Raw genomic sequence first — 24,392 nt, forward strand, 5'->3', positions numbered from 1 at the left:
GTGTGTGTGAGGCAGTGTGTGTGAGGCAGTGTGTCTGAGGCAGTGTGTGCGAGGCAGTGTGTGCGAGGCAGTGTGTCTGAGGCAGTGTGTGTGAGGCAGTGTGTGTGACGCAGTGTGTGTGAGGCAGTGTGAGGCAGTGTGTGTGAGGCAGTGTGTGTGAGGCAGTGTGTGTGAGGCAGTGTGTCTGAGGCAGTGTGTCTGAGGCAGTGTGTGTGAGGCAGTGTGTGTGAGGCATGAGGCAGTGTGTGTGAGGCAGTGTGTGTGAGGCAGTGTGTGTGAGGCAGTGTGTGAGGCAGTGTGTCTGAGGCAGTGTGTCTGAGGCAGTGTGTGTGAGGCAGTGTGTGTGAGGCAGTGTGTGTGAGGCAGTGTGAGGCAGTGTGTGTGAGGCAGTGTGTGTGAGGCAGTGTGAGTGAGGCAGTGTGTGTGAGGCAGTGTGTGTGAGGCAGTGTGTGTGAGGCAGTGTGTCTGAGGCAGTGTGTCTGAGGCAGCGTGTGTGAGGCAGCGTGTGTGAGGCAGTGTGTCTGAGGCAGTGTGTCCGAGGCAGTGTGTGTGAGGCAGTGTGTCTGAGGCAGTGTGTGTGAGGCAGTGTGTCTGAGGCAGTGTATGTGAGGCAGTGTGTGTGAGGCAGTGTGTGTGAGGCAGTGTGAGGCAGTGTGTGTGAGGCAGTGTGTCTGAGGCAGTGTGTGTGAGGCAGTGTGTGTGAGGCAGTGTGTGTGAGGCAGTGTGTGTGAGGCAGTGTGCGTGAGGCAGTGTGCGTGAGGCAGTGTGTGTGAGGCAGTGTGTGTGAGGCAGTGTGTGTGAGGCAGTGTGTGTGAGGCAGTGTGTCTGAGGCAGTGTGTCTGAGGCAGTGTGTGTGAGGCAGTGTGTGTGAGGCAGTGTGTGTGAGGCTGTGTGAGGCAGTGTGTCTGAGGCAGTGTGTCTGAGGCAGTGTGTGCGAGGCAGTGTGAGTGAGGCAGTGTGAGGCTGTGTGTGAGGCAGTGTGTGCGAGGCAGTGTGAGAGAGGCAGTGTGTGTGAGGCAGTGTGTGTGAGGCAGTGTGTGTGAGGCAGTGTGAGTGAGGCAGTGTGTGCGAGGCAGTGTGTGCGAGGCAGTGTGTGTGAGGCAGTGTGTCTGAGGCAGTGTGTGTGAGGCTGTGTGAGTGAGGCAGTGTGTGTGAGGCAGTGTGTGTGAGGCAGTGTGAGTGAGGCAGTGTGTGCGAGGCAGTGTGTGCGAGGCAGTGTGCGTGAGGCAGTGTGTGCGAGGCAGTGTGAGAGAGGCAGTGTGTGTGAGGCAGTGTGTGTGAGGCAGTGTGTGTGAGGCAGTGTGAGTGAGGCAGTGTGTGCGAGGCAGTGTGTGCGAGGCAGTGTGTGTGAGGCAGTGTGTCTGAGGCAGTGTGTGCGAGGCAGTGTGAGTGAGGCAGTGTGTGTGAGGCAGTGTGTGTGAGGCAGTGTGAGTGAGGCAGTGTGTGCGAGGCAGTGTGTGCGAGGCAGTGTGCGTGAGGCAGTGTGAGGCAGTGTGTGTGAGGCAGTGTGTGTGAGGCAGTGTGTGTGAGGCAGTGTGTGTGAGGCAGTGTGCGTGAGGCAGTGTGTGTGAGGCAGTGTGTGTGAGGCAGTGTGAGGCAGTGTGCCTGAGGCAGTGTGCGTGAGGCAGTGTGTGTGAGGCAGTGTGCGTGAGGCAGTGTGTGTGAGGCAGTGTGCCTGAGGCAGTGTGTCTGAGGCAGTGTGCCTGAGGCAGTGTGTGCGAGGCAGTGTGTGCGAGGCAGTGTGCGTGAGGCAGTGTGCGTGAGGCAGTGTGCCTGAGGCAGTGTGTGCGAGGCAGTGTGTGCGAGGCAGTGTGTGCGAGGCAGTGTGTGTGAGGCAGTGTGCGTGAGGCAGTGTGTCTGAGGCAGTGTGTCTGAGGCAGTGTGAGGCAGTGTGTGTGAGGCAGTGTGTGTGAGGCAGTGTGTGTGAGGCAGTGTGAGGCAGTGTGTCTGAGGCAGTGTGTCCGAGGCAGTGTGTCCGAGGCAGTGTGTGTGAGGCAGTGTGTGTGAGGCAGTGTGTGTGAGGCAGTGTGTCTGAGGCAGTGTGTCTGAGGCAGCGTGTCTGAGGCAGCGTGTCTGAGGCAGTGTGTCCGAGGCAGTGTGTCCGAGGCAGTGTGTCCGAGGCAGTGTGTGTGAGGCAGTGTGTGTGAGGCAGTGTGTGTGAGGCAGTGTGTGTGAGGCAGTGTGTAGCTAAAGGTGTTGGAGGCAGAGGCAGTACCAGAGATTTCACCATCAGCGTCCTCATGTTTATCATTCACATGTTCCATTCAGCTGCTCCTGCAATGATGTCACTGACACTAACAACTCAAACAGAAATATTCCATAAAAACACTAACAGAACAACAGGAGTACACAGGGACTGCAAATTTGACCAGAATTCACAGCAACTCTTTTGAGGTTTGGTTTTTATATCAAGGGGATTATGTTTGGTGAGGACAACCTTAAACTAAGCTCCTTGCTTCAGCACCAATCGCTGGGACCAACTCAATCTCCACGGAAACACAGTGACTGAGTCCTGCCACATGCTACTATTGAATGTCAACATCTAACAGGTTCCTCAGGGTCTCCAGTGATTCGAGGAACACACAGGGAAGCAACCATTGATTGACCCTGACTGTGCAGAGGTACCGCATCGTCCAGCTGGTCAGACAGGAGATTCGAACCATCAGCAAAGCTGTAGATCCTTCTGTCTATAGAGGAGAAGTTGGGAGGGGACCTGATGGAGATCTTTGAAGTTATGAAGAGGTTGGATATGGTGGACATAGAAGAAACCTGCAGGGAGCCTAAATCTAGGGACCATTGATGTAAGAAAATCACAAATAAATTTAACAGGGGAATTCAGGAGAAGTGGTGAGAGGGAGATGGAAGGAACGGAAGGTTACGCTGATAGGGCGAAGGAGGCTGTGAGGAGGCTGGTGTTGAGCTTAAACACTCATTGGGCAGAATGAGTTGGTTTTCCTGCTGTAGGAATTGTGATGAAAGGTCGTGGACTGTCTAGAATGTTTTTGAATATATATTAAAGATAAAGACTCAAATTTGGTTTGAGTTTGCCTGTGTTGGGAGAGGTGGGAGTGAGGACCTGGGGGGTGAGGAGTGGGGAAATGTCTCCTTATTTCTGTCAGACCCTGCAGCTGGGACAGAGGGACAGAGTTAGACCAATCATACAGACAATATAACAGGTAAATATCACCCTCTGCCAGAGAAATAGCTGATTCCGCCAGCCCTCCCCACCTCGGAGTTCTCCTCCTCCACACAGGGTGGCTGAACTTTGTGCCCGAGAAGCCGAACATTGCTGACTGTGTCTCAGGGAGACTGATCTCAGCAGGGTCTACACTAGGACAGGTGGCTATCCATCCCATAGCGGCAGTGACGAACTGCCAATGTCCCGCTACCCCGCCCACTCCCCAAAGCACCCCAGCACAGCTTGCCAACTTCCCAGTAAAACCCCTGCCCACTTGGTGAGGGTTACACATCCCTATTTTGTACCCAGAGACCACCTCTCTCTCACTCAGTCACTACTGCTTTCCAGAACATGGGGCTGATGATGGGCGATATTACTTTATCATGTCTCAGAACCCCACTCCTCAACTCCCCGACATCAAGCCAGAACTTTAGCAAACACTGGGTCAGGATGATGGAATTGAGGAAATTCCTCAGTTTAATTTTGTTTGACTCAATGGCTGTGACGAGGAAGGATTTTCAACTTCTGGTGTTTTCTCAAGAAAAATAATAAATGTTAAGATATCTGGCCACAAAGGCAAAGGCCGAGAAAAGCCTTCACTACAGATCAGATAGGTTTATCTGGACATCCTTTGATGAAGATCTTGATGTCTTCACTTCTCAGGTCTGTTGTAACTTCTCAACCTTTTTAATTCAATTCTTTTGATGTAACAATGAGTGAAGTGGACATGTTCTAACCATCATGATTGGAATTTCCCAAGGTCCACGGTTCATCCGAATCAAAATGAGTATCGCCCCCAATTCCTGGTCCAGGGAAATATGCATGTGCTAAAAAACCTCCTTCTCCATCGAAAGGCGAGCTGTCACCATGGAAACCCGAAGCAAAGAAAATCATAATGTCTGCCTCCTTTCTGTCACTCTTAATTTCATGATAAGGAATTTCCTCAAAAGTCAATGGAGTGACTTTCTGCCAAACATCAAACGCTCGACGAATAGCTCTACGAGTTTCATATTCTCCCACCTTTGGGGTATAGTTGTGTATACTGTCGGAGAGAAGAAGAAAAGATTCACTGTAAGTAAATAGCAGAGTGTGAAAAACATGTCACAAAGCTGATTTCACCATCGTAACCCGGATAGAATCATCCCAGCACCAGTGGGAAGAGAGGCTGAGACATCAACAGCAACTGAGCCCCAATATTGCAACTGAGCTTCTCTGCAGCTCCCTAATTGGCTGCTGACCAGTCCCCTGACCAGTGATTGGTTGGTTATCAGAAAGTTTTTTCCCCAATTAAGGGGCAATTTAGCGTGGCCAATCCGCCTACCCTGCACATCTTTGGGTTGTGGGGGCGAAACCCACGCAGACTCGGGGAGAATGTGCAAACTCCACACAGACAGTGACCCGGGGCTGGGATCGAACCTGGGACCTCGGCGCCGTGAGGCAGCAGTGCTAACCACTATGCCAGAGTGTGGGGCGGGGGAGGATGGTGGACCATGATGGGGAGCATGGGAGGGGCATGTTGCAGTGTCCAAGGAGTAAACTGCCCAGCAGGACTGGCCCTGTTGCGCTGTTGGTGATAATGGTGCAGATTGTGTTCAGGTTGAAGCACAGGGAGGTGGGAAGATGGGAAGGTTCCCCCAGTGAGGGGGCCATTTCCTGGCACTCATCAACAGGCCTGACTTCCAGTCAGAAACCTCTGGTAATCACTGCCATCTTCCTCTATGTCATCTAACTGCAGCCCTAAGATGGGCTTCTCTTGAACCTCACTGACCTCAGCGTGTGTGTGTACTTTGGTCATATTGTTTTCAGACTTTGCAACAAAAACCATTCCCTTGTTACTGACTCCTCCCTGATCAGAGGCTCAACCAGACTGTGTAAAACCCCAATGTCCAGACAATCCTCGCAGGAGGCCATTTGACCCACGAGTCTGCCCCGACCATCCGAAACAGCACCGTAACTAGGTTCATTCCCCCACCCTATCCCCACCTAACTGCACATCTTTCAGACTTCGGGAGGAAACTGGAGCACCCGGAGGAAATCCACGCACACACGGGGAGGACGTGCAGACTCCGCACAGACAGTGACCCGAGAGTCAGAATTGAAACCGGGACCCTGTTGCTGTGAGGCAGCAGTGCTAACCACTGTGCCACCCCGTCACTGTGAGGCAGCAGTGCTAACCACTGTGCCACCCAGTCACTGTGAGGCAGCAGTGCTAACCACTCTGTCGCCCTGGTGCTGTGAGGCAGCAGTGCTAACCACTGTGTCGCCCTGGTGCAGTGAGGCAGCAGTGCTAACCACTGTGTCGCCCTGGTGCAGTGAGGCAGCAGTGCTAACCACTGTGCCGTCCCGTCACTGTGAGGCAGCAGTGCTAACCACTGTGTCGCCCTGGTGCAGTGAGGCAGCAGTGCTAACCACTGTGCCGTCCCGTCACTGTGAGGCTGCAGTGCAAACCACTGTGCCGTCCCGTCACTGTGAGGCTGCAGTGCTAACCACTGTGTCGCCCTGTCGCTGTGAAGCAATGGTGCTATTCACAATGCTACCGTGCTGCCCTCACACAGCCTTACAACCTCCGAGATGTCTTTCTCCCCTCAGCCTGGCGTCTCGAACATCTCAAATTTTAATCACTGCATCGTAACTGGCCTGTGTTCAGCTGCCTGGTCCCAGGCTCTGGAAATTCCACCCGAAACCTCCCCACCTCCCCGTCTCTCTCTCTCCTTCTCCAAGATGTTCCTGACCAAGCGTTTTGTCACCTGCCCTAATATTGCCTTATGTGGTGTCAAATCTCAATTTAGGAAGTTCCTGTGAAGCATTTTAATGCATTAAGTTTGCTTTATAAATCCAGGCGTTATTCTTGGCTCGTGCCAGCACCTTTCTTTTCTTGCCACAGTTTGTCTAAAGTCGTCTTTAACTATATCGCGGGACCACAGGCACTAATGTATTCAATGATGATTCAGCTGCAAACTGACCTTGATGAGGAGAATGCTATTTGCTTATTGAATCTTAAAGAACTGATGGTACAGCTCAGACACTGTTACCACGGGGCACACCAACACACTACAGTCAATGTGTCCACGGGGCACATCAACACACTATAGTCAATGTGTCCATGGGTCACATCAACACACTACAGTCAATGTGTCCACGGGGCACACCAACACACTACAGTCAATGTGTCCACGGGGCACATCAACACACTATAGTCAATGTGTCCATGGGTCACATCAACACACTACAGTCAATGTGTCCACGGGGCACACCAACACACTACAGTCAATGTGTCCACGAGGCACATCAACACACTACAGTCAGTGTGTCCACGGAGCACATCAACACACTATAGTCAATGTGTCCACGGAGCACATCAACACACTATAGTCAATGTGTCCACGGGGCACATCAACACACTATAGTCAATGTGTCCACAGGACACACCAACACACTAGTCAATGTGTCCACAGGACACACCAACACACTATAGTCAATGTGTCCACAGGACACACCAACACACTATAGACAATGTGTCCACTGAGCACATCAACACACTATAGTCAATGTGTCCACAGGACACACCAGCACACTATAGACAATGTGTCCACGGAGCACATCAACACACTATCGTCAATGTGTCCACGAGGCACATCAACACACTATAGTCAATGTGTCCATGGGGCACATCAACACACTACAGTCAATGTGTCCACGAGGCACATCAACACACTATAGTCAATGTGTCCACAGAACATATCAACACGCTACAGTCAATGTGTCCACGGGGCACATCAACACACTATAGTCAATGTGTCCACGGAGCACATCAACACACTATAGTCAATATGTCCACGGGGCACATCAACACACTATAGTCAATGTGTCCACGGGGCACATCAACACACTATAGTCAATGTGTCCACGGGGCACATCAACACGCTACAGTCAATGTGTCCACGGGTCACATCAACACACTATAGTCAATGTGTCCACGGAGCACATCAACACACTATAGTCAATGTGTCCACGGGGCACATCAACACACTATAGTCAATGTGTCCACGGAGCACATCAACACACTATAGTCAGTGTCCACGGGGCACATCAACACACTATAGTCAATGTGTCCACGGGGCACATCAACACGCTACAGTCAATGTGTCCACGGGGCACATAAACACACTATAGTCAATGTGTCCACGGAGCACATCAACACACTATAGTCAATGTGTCCACGGGGCACATCAACACGCTACAGTCAATGTGTCCACGGGGCACATCAACACGCTACAGTCAAGTCCACGGGGCACATCAACACGCTACAGTCAATGTGTCCACGGGGCACATCAACACGCTACAGTCAATGTGTCCACGGGGAACATCAACACACTATAGTCAAGGTGTCCACAGGACATATCAACACGCTACAGTCAATGTGTCCACGGGGCACATCAACACGCCACAGTCAATGTGTCCACAGGACACACCAACACGCTATAGTCAATGTGTCCACGGAGCACATCAACACACTATCGTCAATGTGTCCACGAGGCACATCAACACACTATAGTCAATGTGTCCATGGGGCACATCAACACACTACAGTCAATGTGTCCACGAGGCACATCAACACACTATAGTCAATGTGTCCACGGGGCACATCAACACGCTATAGTCAATGTGCCCACAGGACACATCAACACACTACAGTCAATGTGTCCACGGGGCACATCTACACACTATAGTCAATGTGTCCACGGGGCACATCAACACGCTATAGTCAATGTGTCCACGGGGCACATCAACACACTATAGTCATTGTGTCCAAGGGGCACATCAACACACTATAGTCACTGTGTCCACGGGGCACATCAACACACTACAGTCAATGTGTCCACGGGGCACATCAACACACTATAGTCAATGTGTCCACAGAACATATCAACACACTATAGTCAATGTGTCCACGGAGCACATCAACACACTATAGTCAATGTGTCCACGGGGCACATCAACACACTATAGTCAATGTGTCCACGGAGCACATCAACACACTATAGTCAATGTGTCCACGGGGCACATCAACACACTATAGTCAATGTGTCCACGGGGCACATCAACACACTATAGTCAATGTGTCCACGGAGCACATCAACACACTATAGTCAATGTGTCCACGGGGCACATCAACACACTATAGTCAATGTGTCCACGGGGCACATCAACACGCTACAGTCAATGTGTCCACGGGTCACATCAACACACTATAGTCAATGTGTCCACGGAGCACATCAACACACTATAGTCAATGTGTCCACGGGGCACATCAACACACTATAGTCAATGTGTCCACGGAGCACATCAACACACTGTAGTCAGTGTCCACGGGGCACATCAACACACTATAGTCAATGTGTCCACGGGGCACATCAACACGCTACAGTCAATGTGTCCACGGGGCACATAAACACACTATAGTCAATGTGTCCACGGAGCACATCAACACACTATAGTCAATGTGTCCACGGGGCACATCAACACGCTACAGTCAATGTGTCCACGGGGCACATCAACACGCTACAGTCAATGTGTCCACGGGGAACATCAACACACTATAGTCAAGGTGTCCACAGGACATATCAACACGCTACAGTCAATGTGTCCACGGGGCACATCAACACGCCACAGTCAAAGTGTCCACGGGGCACATCAACACGCTATAGTCAATGTGTCCACAGGACATATCAACACGCTACAGTCAATGTGTTCAAGGGGCACATCACCACGCTATAGTCAATGTGTCCACGAGGCACATCAACACGCTTCAGTCAATGTGTCCACGGGGCACATCAACACGCTACAGTCAATGTGTCCACGGGGCACATCAACACGCTACAGTCAATGTATCCACGGGGCACATCAACACGCTACAGTCAATGTGTCCACGGAACACATCAACACGCTATAGTCAATGTGTCCACAGGACATATCAACACACTATAGTCAATGTGTCCACGGAGCACATCAACACGCTACAGTCAATGTGTCCACGGGGCACACCAACACACTATAGTCAATGTGTCCACGGGGCACATCAACACACTACAGTCAATGTGTCCACGGGGCACATCAACACGCTATAGTCAATGTGTCCACGGGGCACATCAACACACTATAGTCAATGGGTCCACGGGGCACATCAACACGCTACAGTCAATGTGTCCACGGGGCACATCAACACGCTACAGTCAATGTGTCCACGGGGCACATCAACACGCTATAGTCAATGTGTCCACAGGACATATCAACATGCTACAGTCAATGTGTCCACGGGGCACATCAACACGCCACAGTCAAAGTGTCCACGGGGCACATCAACACGCTATAGTCAATGTGTCCACAGGACATATCAACACACTATAGTCAATGTGTCCACGGGGCACATCAACACACTACAGTCAATGTGTCCACGGGGCACATCAACACGCTACAGTCAATGTGTCCATGGGGCACATCAACACGCTACAGTCAATGTGCCCATGGGGCACATCAACACGCTAGTCAATGTGTCCATGGGGCACATCAACACGCTACAGTCAATGTGTCCATGGGGCACATCAACACGCTACAGTCAATGTGTCCATGGGGCACATCAACACACTACAGTCAATGTGTCCACGGGGCACATCAACATACTATAGTCAATGTGTCCACGGGGCACATCAACACGCTATAGTCAATGTGTCCACGGAGCACATCAACACGCTATAGTCAATGTGTTCACGGAGCACATCAACACACTATCGTCAATGTGTCCACGGAGCACATCAACACACTACAGTCAATGTGTCCACGAGGCACATCAACACACTATAGTTAATGTGTCCACGGAGCACATCAACACACTATCGTCAATGTGTCCACGGAGCACATCAACACGCTATAGTCAATGTGTCCACGGGGCACATCAACACACTACAGTCAATGTGTCCACAGGACACATCAACACACTACAGTCAATGTGTCCACGGGGCACATCAACACACTATAGTCAATGTGTCCACGGAGCACATCAACACACTATCGTCAATGTGTCCACGAGGCACATCAACACACTATAGTCAATGTGTCCATGGGGCACATCAACACACCACAGTCAATGTGTCCACGAGGCACATCAACACACTATAGTCAATGTGTTCATGGGGCACATCAACACGCTACAGTCAATGTGTCCATGGGGCACATCAACACGCTACAGTCAATGTGCCCATGGGGCACATCAACACGCTACAGTCAATGTGTCCACGGGGCACATCAACACGCTACAGTCAATGTGTCCATGGGGCACATCAACACGCTACAGTCAATGTGTCCATGGGGCACATCAACACGCTACAGTCAATGTGTCCACGGAGCACATCAACACACTATAGTCAATGTGTCCATGGGGCACATCAACACGCTACAGTCAATGTGTCCACAGGACACATCAACACACTACAGTCAATGTGTCCACGGGGCACATCAACACGCTACAGTCAATGTGTCCACAGGACACATCAACACACTACAGTCAATGTGTCCACGGAGCACATCAACACACTATCGTCAATGTGTCCACGGGGCACATCAACACGCTACAGTCAAAGTGTCCACGGGGCACATCAACACGCTATAGTCAATGTGTCCACAGGACACATCAACACACTACAGTCAATGTGTCCACGGAGCACATCAACACACTATCGTCAATGTGTCCACGGGGCACATCAACACGCTACAGTCAATGTGTCCACAGGACACATCAACACACTACAGTCAATGTGTCCACGGAGCACATCAACACACTATCGTCAATGTGTCCACGGGGCACATCAACACGCTACAGTCAATGTGTCCACAGGACACATCAACACACTACAGTCAATGTGTCCACGGAGCACATCAACACACTATCGTCAATGTGTCCACGGGGCACATCAACACGCTATAGTCAATGTGTCCACAGGACACATAAACACACTATAGTCAATGTGTCCACGGGGCACATCAACACGCTATAGTCAATGTGTCCACGGGGCACATCAACACGCTATAGTCAATGTGTCCACGGGGCACATCAACACGCTATAGTCAATGTGTCCACGGGGCACATTAACACACTATAGTCAATGTGTCCACGGGGCACATCAACACGCTATAGTCAATGTGTCCACGGGGCACATCAACACGCTATAGTCAATGTGTCCACGGGGCACATTAACACACTACAGTCAATGTGTCCACGGGGCACATCAACACGCTATAGTCAATGTGTCCACGGGGCACATCAACACGCTATAGTCAATGTGTCCACGGGGCACATTAACACACTATAGTCAATGTGTCCACGGGGCACATCAACACACTACAGTCAATGTGTCCACGGGGCACATCAACACACTATAGTCAATGTGTCCACAGAACATATCAACACGCTACAGTCAATGTGTCCACGGGGCACATCAACACACTATAGTCAATGTGTCCACGGAGCACATCAACACACTATAGTCAATGTGTCCACAGGGCACATCAACACACTATAGTCAAGGTGTCCACAGGACATATCAACACGCTACAGTCAATGTGTCCACGGGGCACATCAACACGCCACAGTCAAAGTGTCCACGGGGCACATCAACACGCTATAGTCAATGTGTCCACAGGACATATCAACATGCTACAGTCAATGTGTTCAAGGGGCATATCAACATGCTATAGTCAATGTGTCCACGAGGCACATCAACACGCTTCAGTCAATGTGTCCACGGGGCACATCAACACGCTACAGTCAATGTGTCCACGGGGCACATCAACACGCTACAGTCAATGTGTCCACGGGGCACATCAACACGCTACAGTCAATGTGTCCACGGAGCACATCAACACGCTATAGTCAATGTGTCCACAGGACATATCAACACACTATAGTCAATGTGTCCATGGGGCACATCAACACGCTACAGTCAATGTGTCCATGGGGCACATCAACACGCTACAGTCAATGTGTCCACCGGGCACATCAACACGCTACAGTCAATGTGTCCATGGGGCACATCAACACGCTACAGTCAATGTGTCCACGGGGCACATCAACACGCTACAGTCAATGTGTCCACAGGGCACATCAACACGCTACAGTCAATGTGTCCATGGGGCACATCAACACGCTACAGTCAATGTGTCCACGGGGCACATCAACACGCTACAGTCAATGTGTCCATGGGGCACATCAACACGCTACAGTCAATGTGTCCACGGAGCACATCAACACACTATAGTCAATGTGTCCATGGGGCACATCAACACGCTACAGTCAATGTGTCCACGGGGCACATCAACACGCTACAGTCAATGTGTCCATGGGGCACATCAACACACTATAGTCAATGTGTCCATGGGGCACATCAACACACTACAGTCAATGTGTCCACGGGGCACATCAACACGCTATAGTCAATGTGTCCACACGACACATCAACACACTACAGTCAATGTGTCCACGGGGCACATCAACACGCTACAGTCAATGTGTCCATGGGGCACATCAACACGCTACAGTCAATGTGTCCATGGGGCACATCAACACGCTACAGTCAATGTGTCCATGGGGCACATCAACACGCTACAGTCAATGTGTCCATGGGGCACATCAACACGCTACAGTCAATGTGTCCATGGGGCACATCAACACACTACAGTCAATGTGTCCACGGGGCACATCAACACACTATAGTCAATGTGTCCACGGGGCACATCAACACGCTATAGTCAATGTGTCCACGGGGCACATCAACACGCTATAGTCAATGTGTCCATGGGGCACATCAACACACTACAGTCAATGTGTCCACGGGGCACATCAACACACTATAGTCAATGTGTCCACAGGACACATCAACACACTACAGTCAATGTGTCCACGGGGCACACCAACACACTATAGTCAATGTGTCCACGGAGCACATCAACACGCTATAGTCAATGTGTCCACAGGACATATCAACACGCTACAGTCAATGTGTCCACAGGACACATCAACACACTACAGTCAATGTGTCCATGGGGCACATCAACACGCTACAGTCAATGTGTCCACGGAGCACATCAACACGCTATAGTCAATGTGTTCACGGAGCACATCAACACACTATCGTCAATGTGTCCACGGAGCACATCAACACACTACAGTCAATGTGTCCACGAGGCACATCAACACACTATCGTCAATGTGTCCACGGAGCACATCAACACACTACAGTCAATGTGTCCACGGGGCACGTCAACACACTATAGTCAATGTGTCCACGGAGCACATCAACACACTATCGTCAATGTGTCCACGAGGCACATCAACACACTATAGTCAATGTGTCCATGGGGCACATCAACACACTACAGTCAGTGTGTCCACGAGGCACATCAACACACTATAGTCAATGTGTCCATGGGGCACATCAACACGCTACAGTCAATGTGTCCATGGGGCACATCAACACGCTACAGTCAATGTGTCCACGCGGCACATCAACACGCTACAGTCAATGTGTCCATGGGGCACATCAACACGCTACAGTCAATGTGTCCACGGGGCACATCAACACGCTACAGTCAATGTGTCCACAGGGCACATCAACACGCTACAGTCAATGTGTCCATGGGGCACATCAACACGCTACAGTCAATGTGTCCACGGGGCACATCAACACGCTACAGTCAATGTGTCCATGGGGCACATCAACACGCTACAGTCAATGTGTCCACGGAGCACATCAACACACTATAGTCAATGTGTCCATGGGGCACATCAACACGCTACAGTCAATGTGTCCACGGGGCACATCAACACGCTACAGTCAATGTGTCCATGGGGCACATCAACACACTATAGTCAATGTGTCCATGGGGCACATCAACACACTACAGTCAATGTGTCCACGGGGCACATCAACACGCTACAGTCAATGTGTCCATGGGGCACATCAACACGCTACAGTCAATGTGTCCACGGGGCACATCAACACACTACAGTCAATGTGTCCACGGGGCACACCAACACACTATAGTCAATGTGTCCACGGGGCACATCAACACGCTACAGTCAGTCAATGTGTCCATGGGGCACATCAACACGCTACAGTCAATGTGTCTGTGCAACTCCAGAACTCGAAAAGATGATTTTTCAAAACCAAATTGATAATGTGACATAACAGAATGAACTGTCTCAGTGATATTAACAGCAAATCCACAACCAACGCGTCAGATCTAAATTCTGCAGTCTGCCACATCCAGCCGTGAATGGTGGACGACAATTAAACAACTCACTGGAGGAGGAGGCTCCACAATATCCCCATCCTCAATGCTGGAGGAGCCCAGCACACAGTGCAAAGGTCAAGGCTGAGGCATTCGCAACAATCTTCAGCCAGAAGTGCCGAGTGGACGGTCCAACTTGGACATCTCGTGGGCGATTCTCCGAGCCCCGCGCAGGCCGAAGGATCGGCGCAACCGCGCACGATGCTGGCACGCGGTTCTCCGAGGTTCAGAGAATCGGCGGCATTTGCGGCGGCGTGTCTGGCGCGGCACCGTCTGCGGCCCGCTGGAATCGGCGGGGCCACCGATTCTCCGGGCCGAGCGGCCGCGCCGATACGACAGAGTCCCGCCGGCGCCGTTCACCCCTGGTCGCTGCTGGCGGGAACTCTGCGTGAACGGTCGAGGGGCGGCCTGTGGGGGGGGCGGAGGGGGGCTCCTTCACCGGGGGTGGGCCTCCGATGGGGTCTGGCCCACGATCGGTGGGCCGGCCTCCCCCGGGCCTACTTTCTGGCGCGGCCGGTCCCTGAACACCATGTTGAGTCGGGGCCGGCGCTGAAGAAGTGCCCCCCGCGCGTGCGCAGGTTGGTGCGACCCAACTGCGCAAACGGCCATTTAGTGGCACGAAAGGAGGCTGGAAATGAGATGAACAGGTTGGTAATAGCTTGACTCATTAACGCTGTGCCCGACACTGAGCATGTCGCAAACTCCTTTCATGTTTTGATTTCATCAGATATTGTTTTTTTCATTCATTTACGGGATGTGGGCGTCGCTGGTTAGGCCAGCATTTATTGCCCATCCCTAGTTGCCCTTCAGAAGGTGGTGGTGAGCTGCCTTATTGAACCGCTGCAGTCCTGGAGGTGTAGGTACACCCACAGTGCAGTTAGTGAGGGATTTCCAGGATTTTGACCCAGTGACAGTGAAGGAACGGCGATATATTTCCAAGTCAGGGTGGTGAGTGACTTGGAGGAGAGCCTCCAGGTGGTGGGGTTCCCAGGTACCTGCTGCTCTTGTCCGTCTAGAATGTAGAGGTCGTGGGTTTGGAAGGTGTTGTCTAAGGAACCTTGGTGAGTTACTGCAGTGAATTCTGTAGATGGGACACACGGCTGCTACTGTGCATCGGTATAGGAGTGAATGTTTGTGAATGGGAGAGCCAATCAAGCGGCTGCTTTGTCCTGGATGGTGTCGAGCTTCTTGTGTGTTGTTGGAGCTGCGCTCATCCAGGCAAGTGGAGAGTATTCCATCACACTCCTGACTTGTGCCTGGTAGATGGTGGGCAGGCTTTGGGGTTCAGGAGGTGAGTTAATCACTGCAGATTTCCTAACCTTTGACCTGCTCTGGTAGCCACAGTATCACTAAAGCTAGTCCAGTTCAGTTTCTGGTCAATATACCGTGAGCCATCCTGTCTCCCTGAACTATGGCTCCCACACCACTGATTTCAAATACCGCTTTCAAAAGTCACACTTTCAAAACTTCTTTTCAAGTATGCTTTCCCTCCACTGCTTCTATCAAGTTTTCTCTTTCAGGTTTTACACCTTTCTCTCCCTTCACGTTTCCACAATTATTTCAAGTAATGTCTCCCAAACTGTAGTAATTTCTCACAAACCTTATCACTACTGCAGATATCTTTCTGACCTTTCACGATCCAATGCTTTTTCAATTCTCTGTGACTTTCCTCTGTTCCATTAACTTCATTTTTAAAATTTCTTTAACTAGCTGGCCATTAGATTTTTGGCATCTGTGTTCCTAGTATGGCTTTTCTTCTAGCAAGGCTGAGAATGTTGTTCCCTCTTTAGCCTTCTAAAGCCAACTGCTTCTAGCAGAGCTGTGAGAGCTGCCTTCTCCCTCACTAACCAAATCCAACTGCAATCAAATTAGCTAAACTAAAACATCTCTACCTTACAAGGCCCCAGTTGCTAAGCAACCACTGCTGGTTTATTTACTCTTCATGCTGTGGCCTCTCTAAGCACAATAGAAACACAGTTGGACTTGAAACCAACCGCTATGCGTACAAACACCTTTGTCCAGCATGAATCTAACTATAGGTTTTACCCTTCCAGAGTCAGAAACATTAAATTAAACCCACTTTAAACTATACTTTTTTCCAAAGTTTACCAATACAAATATAAATCCCTTAAAACTGCCTTTGTTTCCCTAGCAGATGCTCGGTATGTAAGTCATGCACGCCATAGACTGGTGGATCATACCCAGCAACATTTCCCTTCCAGTGTTTGCAATGGACAATGTGCAGACCATACCCAGCCCGCCTGTGCTTGCAAAACACAAAACATAGGGTGCAATTTAATGCAGACAAAAGTCCTGTTATGGGCGTGTATGGTGGGGTCTTTCTCAGCGCTATGACCCGGCTATCAAATGCTACTGTGTCATTTTATCTGGCCTTGGTCACTGACGCCCACCGAGGCCACATTCACCTCACTTCCTGCATTCAAGGGGCCCCTTCGGACCCCCCTCCACAGCCTCCGGACCCATTGCTCCAAATTACATTTTCAGGGTCCTTGAGATCCTTCCTCACCCCTCCTGATCCCTGGTGGCGCTGCCAAGGTGCCAGACACAGCAGGAATGCCAGGACAGCACCCTGCCCAAAGCTCAACCACCCAGGGGTCTCCGAAAGCCTGGGAGATCCCCAGGTGCCGTTATGCCAACATGGGCCAGTGCTAAACAGCATCATGGTGAGATCTCCCGGGCACGGGCATTAGTTCCCGGGTCTCAGGAGAACCGATCGAGATCCACAACCACGTGCCAGCGGGAGGATGTAAATGAATAGCACAGGTGGGTTGTCTGTGCAATAACTTTATGGGTGTCACGGTGTCACAGTGGTTAGCACTGCTGCCTCACAGCTCCAGGGACCCAGGTTCGATTCCCCGCTGGGTCACTGTCTGTGCGGAGTTTGCACGTTCTCCCCACGTCTGCGTGGATTTCCTCCGGGTGCTCCGGTTCCCTCCCACAATCAAAGATGTGCGGGTTAGGTCGATTGGCTGTGCTAGGGCCTTTTCACAGTAACTTCATTGAAACCGACTTGTGACAATAAGCGATTATTATTATTATTAAATTGCCCTTAGTGTCCAAAAGGTTAGGTGGGGTTACTGGGTTACGGGAATGAGGTGGAGGCGTGGGCATAAGTAGAGTGCTCTTTCCAAGGGCGATAGCAGACTCGATGGGCCGAATGGCCTCCTTGCACAGTACATTCTATGATTCTATGACTGCAAATGGGTCTTGATTCATTCATCTCCCTTCATGGATCAGTGGCCAAAGTGGTGAAATCCAACGTTTGCAAACATTGACCACATCAAAGAGAGGTAAGTGCATTCCAAGCACTAAGTGCATTCCCAGCACTCAAGCCTGCGATTTCACTGCACTGATCTCTCTTACCAGGGGTCCCCATGAGGGTCACCCTATCACAGGGGTCCCTGTGTGGGGCCCTATTACAAGGATCCCTGGGGGGGTGGGGCAGAAGATTATTGTGGGGATGGCCCTTGGATGGGCTCAGATGGTCCCGACCAGTGTGGCCCTGGCGTGGTGAACCTCGCGGTGGCCAAAGGGGCAACGGTTGCTCCCTTGGCGCACAATGCCAGGACTGCGCTGGTAGAGCCCACCAGTGATCTGCGCTCACGTGATCCCCGGCCACGGGGACCAGAGAGTGACGGGGACCAGAGGGCGACGGGGACCAGAGAGCGACGGGGACCAGAGAGCGACGGGGACCAGAGAGCGACGGGGACCAGAGAGCGACGGGGACCAGAGAGCGACGGGGACCAGAGAGTGACGGGGACCAGAGAGTGACGGGGACCAGAGAGCGACGGGGACCAGAGAGCGACGGGGACCAGAGAGCGACGGGGACCAGAGAGCGACGGGGACCAGAGAGCGACGGGGACCAGAGAGCGACGGGGACCAGAGAGCGACGGGGACCAGAGAGTGACGGGGACCAGAGAGTGACGGGGACCAGAGAGTGACGGGGACCAGAGAGTGACGGGGACCAGAGAGTGACGGGGACCAGAGAGCGACGGGGACCAGAGAGCGACGGGGACCAGAGAGCGACGGGGACCAGAGAGCGACGGGGACCAGAGAGCGACGGGGACCAGAGAGTGACGGGGACCAGAGAGTGAGGGGGACCAGAGAGTCGCGGGGACCAGAGAGTGACGGGGACCAGAGAGCGACGGGGACCAGAGAGCGACGGGGACCAGAGAGCGACGGGGACCAGAGAGCGACGGGGACCAGAGAGCGACGGGGACCAGAGAGTGACGGGGACCAGAGAGTGAGGGGGACCAGAGAGTCGCGGGGACCAGAGAGTGACGGGGACCAGAGAGCGACGGGGACCAGAGAGCGACGGGGACCAGAGAGCGACGGGGACCAGAGAGCGACGGGGACCAGAGAGTGACGGGGACCAGAGAGCGACGGGGACCAGAGAGCGACGGGGACCAGAGAGCGACGGGGACCAGAGAGCGACGGGGACCAGAGAGCGACGGGGACCAGAGAGCGACGGGGACCAGAGTGTCGCGGGGACCAGAGAGTGAAGGGGACCAGAGAGTCGCGGGGACCAGAGAGTGACGGGGACCAGAGAGTCGCGGGGACCAGAGAGCGACGGGGACCAGAGAGTGACGGGAGGGTGCATTGTGGACCTGGGTCATGCCACCAGCACGGGAGGAGAGGGGGCGACGCATCACAGGCGATTTTCCCCGAATATCCGCTTCTCCATCCCATCGGAAGAACGCATTCCGGGAGTCCCGGGATGAAGAATCCGGCTCATAGTCTCCCAAATGGAGAATCCTTTGTCTGTGTCACAGGTCTGGAAGACAAGAACATCTCGATATAGGCAAAGAACAAAGCTCAGCAGAGGAACAGGCCCTTCGGCCTCCAAGGCAGAGCCGACCATGCTGCCCGCCTGAACTAAAACCTTCTGCACTTCCGGGGTCTGAATCCCTCTATTCACATCCTCATCACCGGGCAGATAATACCCCAATCATCTGACCACATCTGCTTTAGTGTTAAGATACAGCAAGTCTGTGAGCAGGTACCTGTATGTAATGTGTTTCTGTCTCCATTTCTGGCCTGTTAATGCATATCGTTTCCTCCTCTGCCTGCGAGTGACTCGGGGGTGATCAGGGACTCCACATCGAGGCTTCTTCATCCACCTAATAGTCACAAAGAGAATCAACACAGAATTGTCCATGAAACTGGGAGGTTCCATGAGGGTTCGTTCGCTCGTTCATTCCACTCGTTTTCAAGCTCTCGCTCTGCTTTTCAAATTGCCACGCGGGTTTCCTGCTCAAAGATTGATGCAGGGGCTGCCCCAAAACCAGATCCCCCCCCTCCCCTCCCCAGAGAGAGACCCCCCCCACAACAGAGAAACCCCCCTCCCCTCCCCCAGAGAGAACCCCCCCAGGAGAATCCCCCCACCCCTCCCCTCCTCCACCCTCCCCCACAGAGGAACCCCCCTCCCCTCCTCCACCCTCCCCCACGGAGAAACCCCCCTCCACCCTCCCCCACAGAAAAAAAACCCTCCCCTCCCCCACAGAGAAACATAAGAACATAAGAACTAGGAACAGGAGTCGGCCATCTGGCCCCTCGAGCCTGCTCCGCCATTTAATGAGATCATGGCTGATCTTTGTGGACTCAGCTCCACTCTCCGGCCCGTACACCATGTCCCCGAATCCCTTTATTCTTTAGAAAGGCATCTATCTTTTTCTTAAAAACGTTTAAAGAAGGAGCCTCAACTGCTTCACTGGGCAAGGAATTCCATAGATTCACAACCCTTTGGGTGAAGAAGTTCCTCCTACACTCAGTCCTAAATCTACTTCCCCTTATTTTGAGGCTATGCCCCCTAGTTCTGCTTTCCCCGACCAGTGGAAACAACCTGCCCGCATCTATCCTATCTATTCCCCTCATAATTTTATATGTCTCAATAAGATCCCCCCGCATTCTTCTAAACTCCAATGAAACCTTCCTTCAATCACCCTGTAATGACCTCCAATTGGCATTATTGGATGGCCAATTGGAGTATGAGCTCCCTCAATGATAGCTCATTGAGGGGGCCCATAATAAGCACCTGTGTAGGCTTTGTGAGGCAGTCTTAAGTTGACTGGAATGCTAGCAGCACTGTTAGGAGCTGCTCTTGTATATAGTTATTGCAAATAAATACTGGTGTGGTGACGGAACCCCTGCCTCCTGTGGACTATTACAGTGGCGACGAGGTAAACAAAGAACCTTGCAGAGACCAGCTGCCGCACTCGGAGGGTAAGCCTTGCTCTTTCCAAAATGCCGTTTTTTGGGAAGTTGGATGCATTCGACCCGACTATTGAGGACTGGTCCCAGTATGTGGAGAGAATGTGTTACTTTTTCCAGGCCAATGAGATAACGGAGGATGGAAGGAAACGGGTTATACTGCTGTTGGCGTGCGGACCCTCAGCCTTCGCCATTATACCATAAGACATAGGAGTGGAAGGCCATTCGGCCCATCGAGTCCACTCCACCATTCAATCATGGCTGATTTGAACTCCATTTACCCGCTCTACGTAGTCTAACTTATCCCGATACGCCGGACACGATACCTTTCCAAGAATTAACGAAATTGGTGGAAGAGCACTATGACCCAAAACCACCCCTCATTTTGCGTAGGTACAGATTCTACACAACGAAGCGGGAAGACAGAGAGTCAGTCACGAATTTCTTGACCCGCCTGAGAAGGATGCTAAATGAAATGCTTCGGGAACGGTTAGTGTGTGGCATAAACGACCTCCCAATACAGAAGCGCCTGTTGGCGGAAACGCAGCCAGACTGCAGGCGGGCGTTCCAGCTCGCACTGTCCCTAGTAAAGGCAGCAAGTGGGGCGCAGGAACTACACGGCATGCCAATGGAGGTAGATACCTGGGAGAGGGACTACCACAATGGGTCCAGCTACCAGATAGACCCCCTCAGGAAAAGCCTGAGGAACAGAGGGCCAAAGGAAAACCCCAGAACTGCCCCCAAGTCTGCTAGGACTAACTGGAGACAGAGGGAACTACCGGCTGAGGCTCCCCCAACAGAGAAGGACCGTTTCTGGCACCAGACAGAGTGGGGTAACAGCGACAGAAACCCTAGAAGGAGGTGGCAAAAGAGGAATAGCAGGTGGGGACGCAGGGAAGTACACAACCTAGATGCCCCATCCGCCTCCGAAGGGGAACAATTATATAATATTGCGACGAAGAAAGCAGAACCTATTAAGATTACCCCACGGGTGAACGGTCGGCTGACAATAATGGAAATAGACACGGGGGCGGCCGTATCAGGAATGGGAGTGGCAGCATTTTTAAAAATCAAAGATTGTCTCCAGCCACTAACCCTAACAAAAACATCGACAAAACTTAAAACCTACACGGGGGAACCCCTGGAAGTTCTAGGCACGACTCATGTACCCGTGGAATATGACAAACAATTGCTCAGATTACCATTGACGATAGTAGAGGGCTCCGGACCGAACTTAATAGGACGGAACTGGCTGAAAGACCTAAACTTAGATTGGATGAAAATTTTCCAGAGTGGAAGCGGGCAGCTGAGTGGAGTACTCCAAAAATACCCGGAGGTCTTCCAAGAAGGTTTGGGGGAAATTATAGGCGCCAAAGCAACTTTGCACGTGGACCCAGAAGCCCTTCCGAAATGTTGTAAGGCCAGGCCGGTACCTTTTGCATTCAGGAAGAAAGTAGATGTCGAAATAGAAAGGTTACGGCGCGACGGCATTATCAGACCAGTACAGTTCTCTGAATGGGCAGCGCCGGTGGTACCAATTTTGAAGCCAGAGGGCTCGATACGTCTCTGTGGAGATTTCAAACAGACGGTAAACAAATACGCACTGCTGGACAAATACCCGATCCCGAAAATAGACGACCTATATGCCAAATTGGCATGTGGGCTTTTGTTCACGAAACTGGACATGAGCCATGCCTACCTGCAGTTAAAACTGGACAAGGATCCGAGAAGTTTGCTACGATCAACACCCTGAAGGGACTTTTTCGTTATACTAGGCTACCCTTCGGAGTGTCATCAGCCTGCGCTATATTCCAGCGTACGATGGAAAATATTCTGCAGGGACTACCGCATGTGGCGATTTATTTGGACGATGTCTTAATCACGGGTAGGACAAACAGGGAACACTTAAGGAACCTGGAGGAAGTGCTCAGGCGTTTCGCAAAGGCAGGCGTAGGGCTGAAAAGAGAAAAATGTGTTTTTCTGGCCCCACAAGTGACGTACCTGGGATATAAAGTAGACGAGTCGGGTTTACACCCATTCGGAGACCGAGTAAGGGCAATAAAAGCCCCAGCTCCCACCACGGTCCAGGAGCTACGATCATTTCTAGGATTGGTAACATATTATGGCAAATTTATTGAAAATAGGGCGTCCATCCTAGAACCCCTCCACCAGCTACTAAAAAAGGGACAAGAATGGAAATGTTCCGCCCGCCAAAACCGAGCATTTAGGGACATTAAGGAACAGCTGTCATCCGAAAATGTCCTAGAGCATTATGACCCAAGGAAGGAGTTGGTGGTCACGTGTGACGCGTCACCTTACGGGGTAGGAGCCGTCTTAGCCCATAGAGGAAGGAATGGGGAAGAACGGCCAATAGCCTATGCTTCGAGGACAGACAAAGAACAAAGAAATGTACAGCACAGGAACAGGCCCTTCGGCCCTCCAAGCCCGTGCCGACCATGCTGCCCGACTAAACTACAATCTTCTACACTTCCTGGGTCCATATCCTTCTATTCCCATCCTATTCATAGAACATAGAACAATACAGCGCAGTACAGGCCCTTCGGCCCACGATGTTGCACCGAAACAAAAGCCATCTAACCTACACTATGGCATTATCATCCATATGTTTAACTAATAAACTTTTAAATGCCCTCAATGTTGGCGAGTTCACTACTGTAGCAGGTAGGGCATTCCACGGCCTCACTACTCTTTGCGTAAAGAACCTACCTCTGACCTCTGTCCTATATCTATTACCCCTCAGTTTAAAGTTATGTCCCCTCGTGCCAGCCATATCCATCCGCGGGAGAAGGCTCTCACTGTCCACCCTATCCAACCCCCTGATCATTTTGTATGCCTCTATTAAGTCTCCTCTTAACCTTCTTCTCTCCAACGAAAACAACCTCAAGTCCATCAGCCTTTCCTCATAAGATTTTCCCTCCATACCAGGCAACATCCTGGTAAATCTCCTCTGCACCCGCTCCAAAGCCTCCACGTCCTTCCTATAATGCGGTGACCAGAACTGTACGCAATACTCCAAATGCGGCCGTACCAGAGTTCTGTACAGCTGCAACATGACCTCCCGACTCCGGAACTCAATCCCTCTACCAATAAAGGCCAACACTCCATAGGCCTTCTTCACCACCCTATCAACCTGGTTGGCAACTTTCAGGGATCTATGTACATGGACACCTAGATCCCTCTGCTCATCCACACTTCCAAGAACTTTACCATTAGCCAAATATTCCGCATTCCTGTTATTCCTTCCAAAGTGAATCACCTCACACTTCTCTACATTAAACTCCATTTGCCACCTCTCAGCCCAGCTCTGCAGCTTATCTATATCCCTCTGTAACCTGCTACATCCTTCCACACTATCGACAACACCATCGACTTTAGTATCGTCTGCAAATTTACTCACCCACCCTTCTGCACCTTCCTCTAGGTCATTGATAAAAATGACAAACAGCAACGGCCCCAGAACAGATCCTTGTGGTACTCCACTTGTGACTGTACTCCATTCTGAACATTTCCCATCAACCACCACCCTCTGTCTTCTTTCAGCTAGCCAATTTCTGATTCACATCTCTAAATCACCCTCAATCCCCAGCCTCCGTATTTTTTGCAATAGCCTACCGTGGGG

At 51.5% G+C, this 24,392-nt stretch overlaps 1 protein-coding gene across 1 annotated transcript in view; it reads right to left on the minus strand.

Moving 5' to 3' along the window:
• Positions 1-24,392, minus strand: part of LOC140428682 (matrix metalloproteinase-24-like) — a 273,538-nt gene that overhangs the window by 58,445 nt on the left and 190,701 nt on the right. Inside the window, 2 exon segments of the mRNA XM_072515411.1 lie at positions 3,916-4,220; positions 19,546-19,662. Coding sequence (XP_072371512.1) covers positions 3,916-4,220; positions 19,546-19,662 — 422 coding nt within the window.

Source organism: Scyliorhinus torazame, chromosome 8 (genome assembly GCF_047496885.1).
Source record: "Scyliorhinus torazame isolate Kashiwa2021f chromosome 8, sScyTor2.1, whole genome shotgun sequence".
Classification (NCBI taxonomy): Eukaryota; Metazoa; Chordata; class Chondrichthyes; order Carcharhiniformes; family Scyliorhinidae; genus Scyliorhinus; species Scyliorhinus torazame.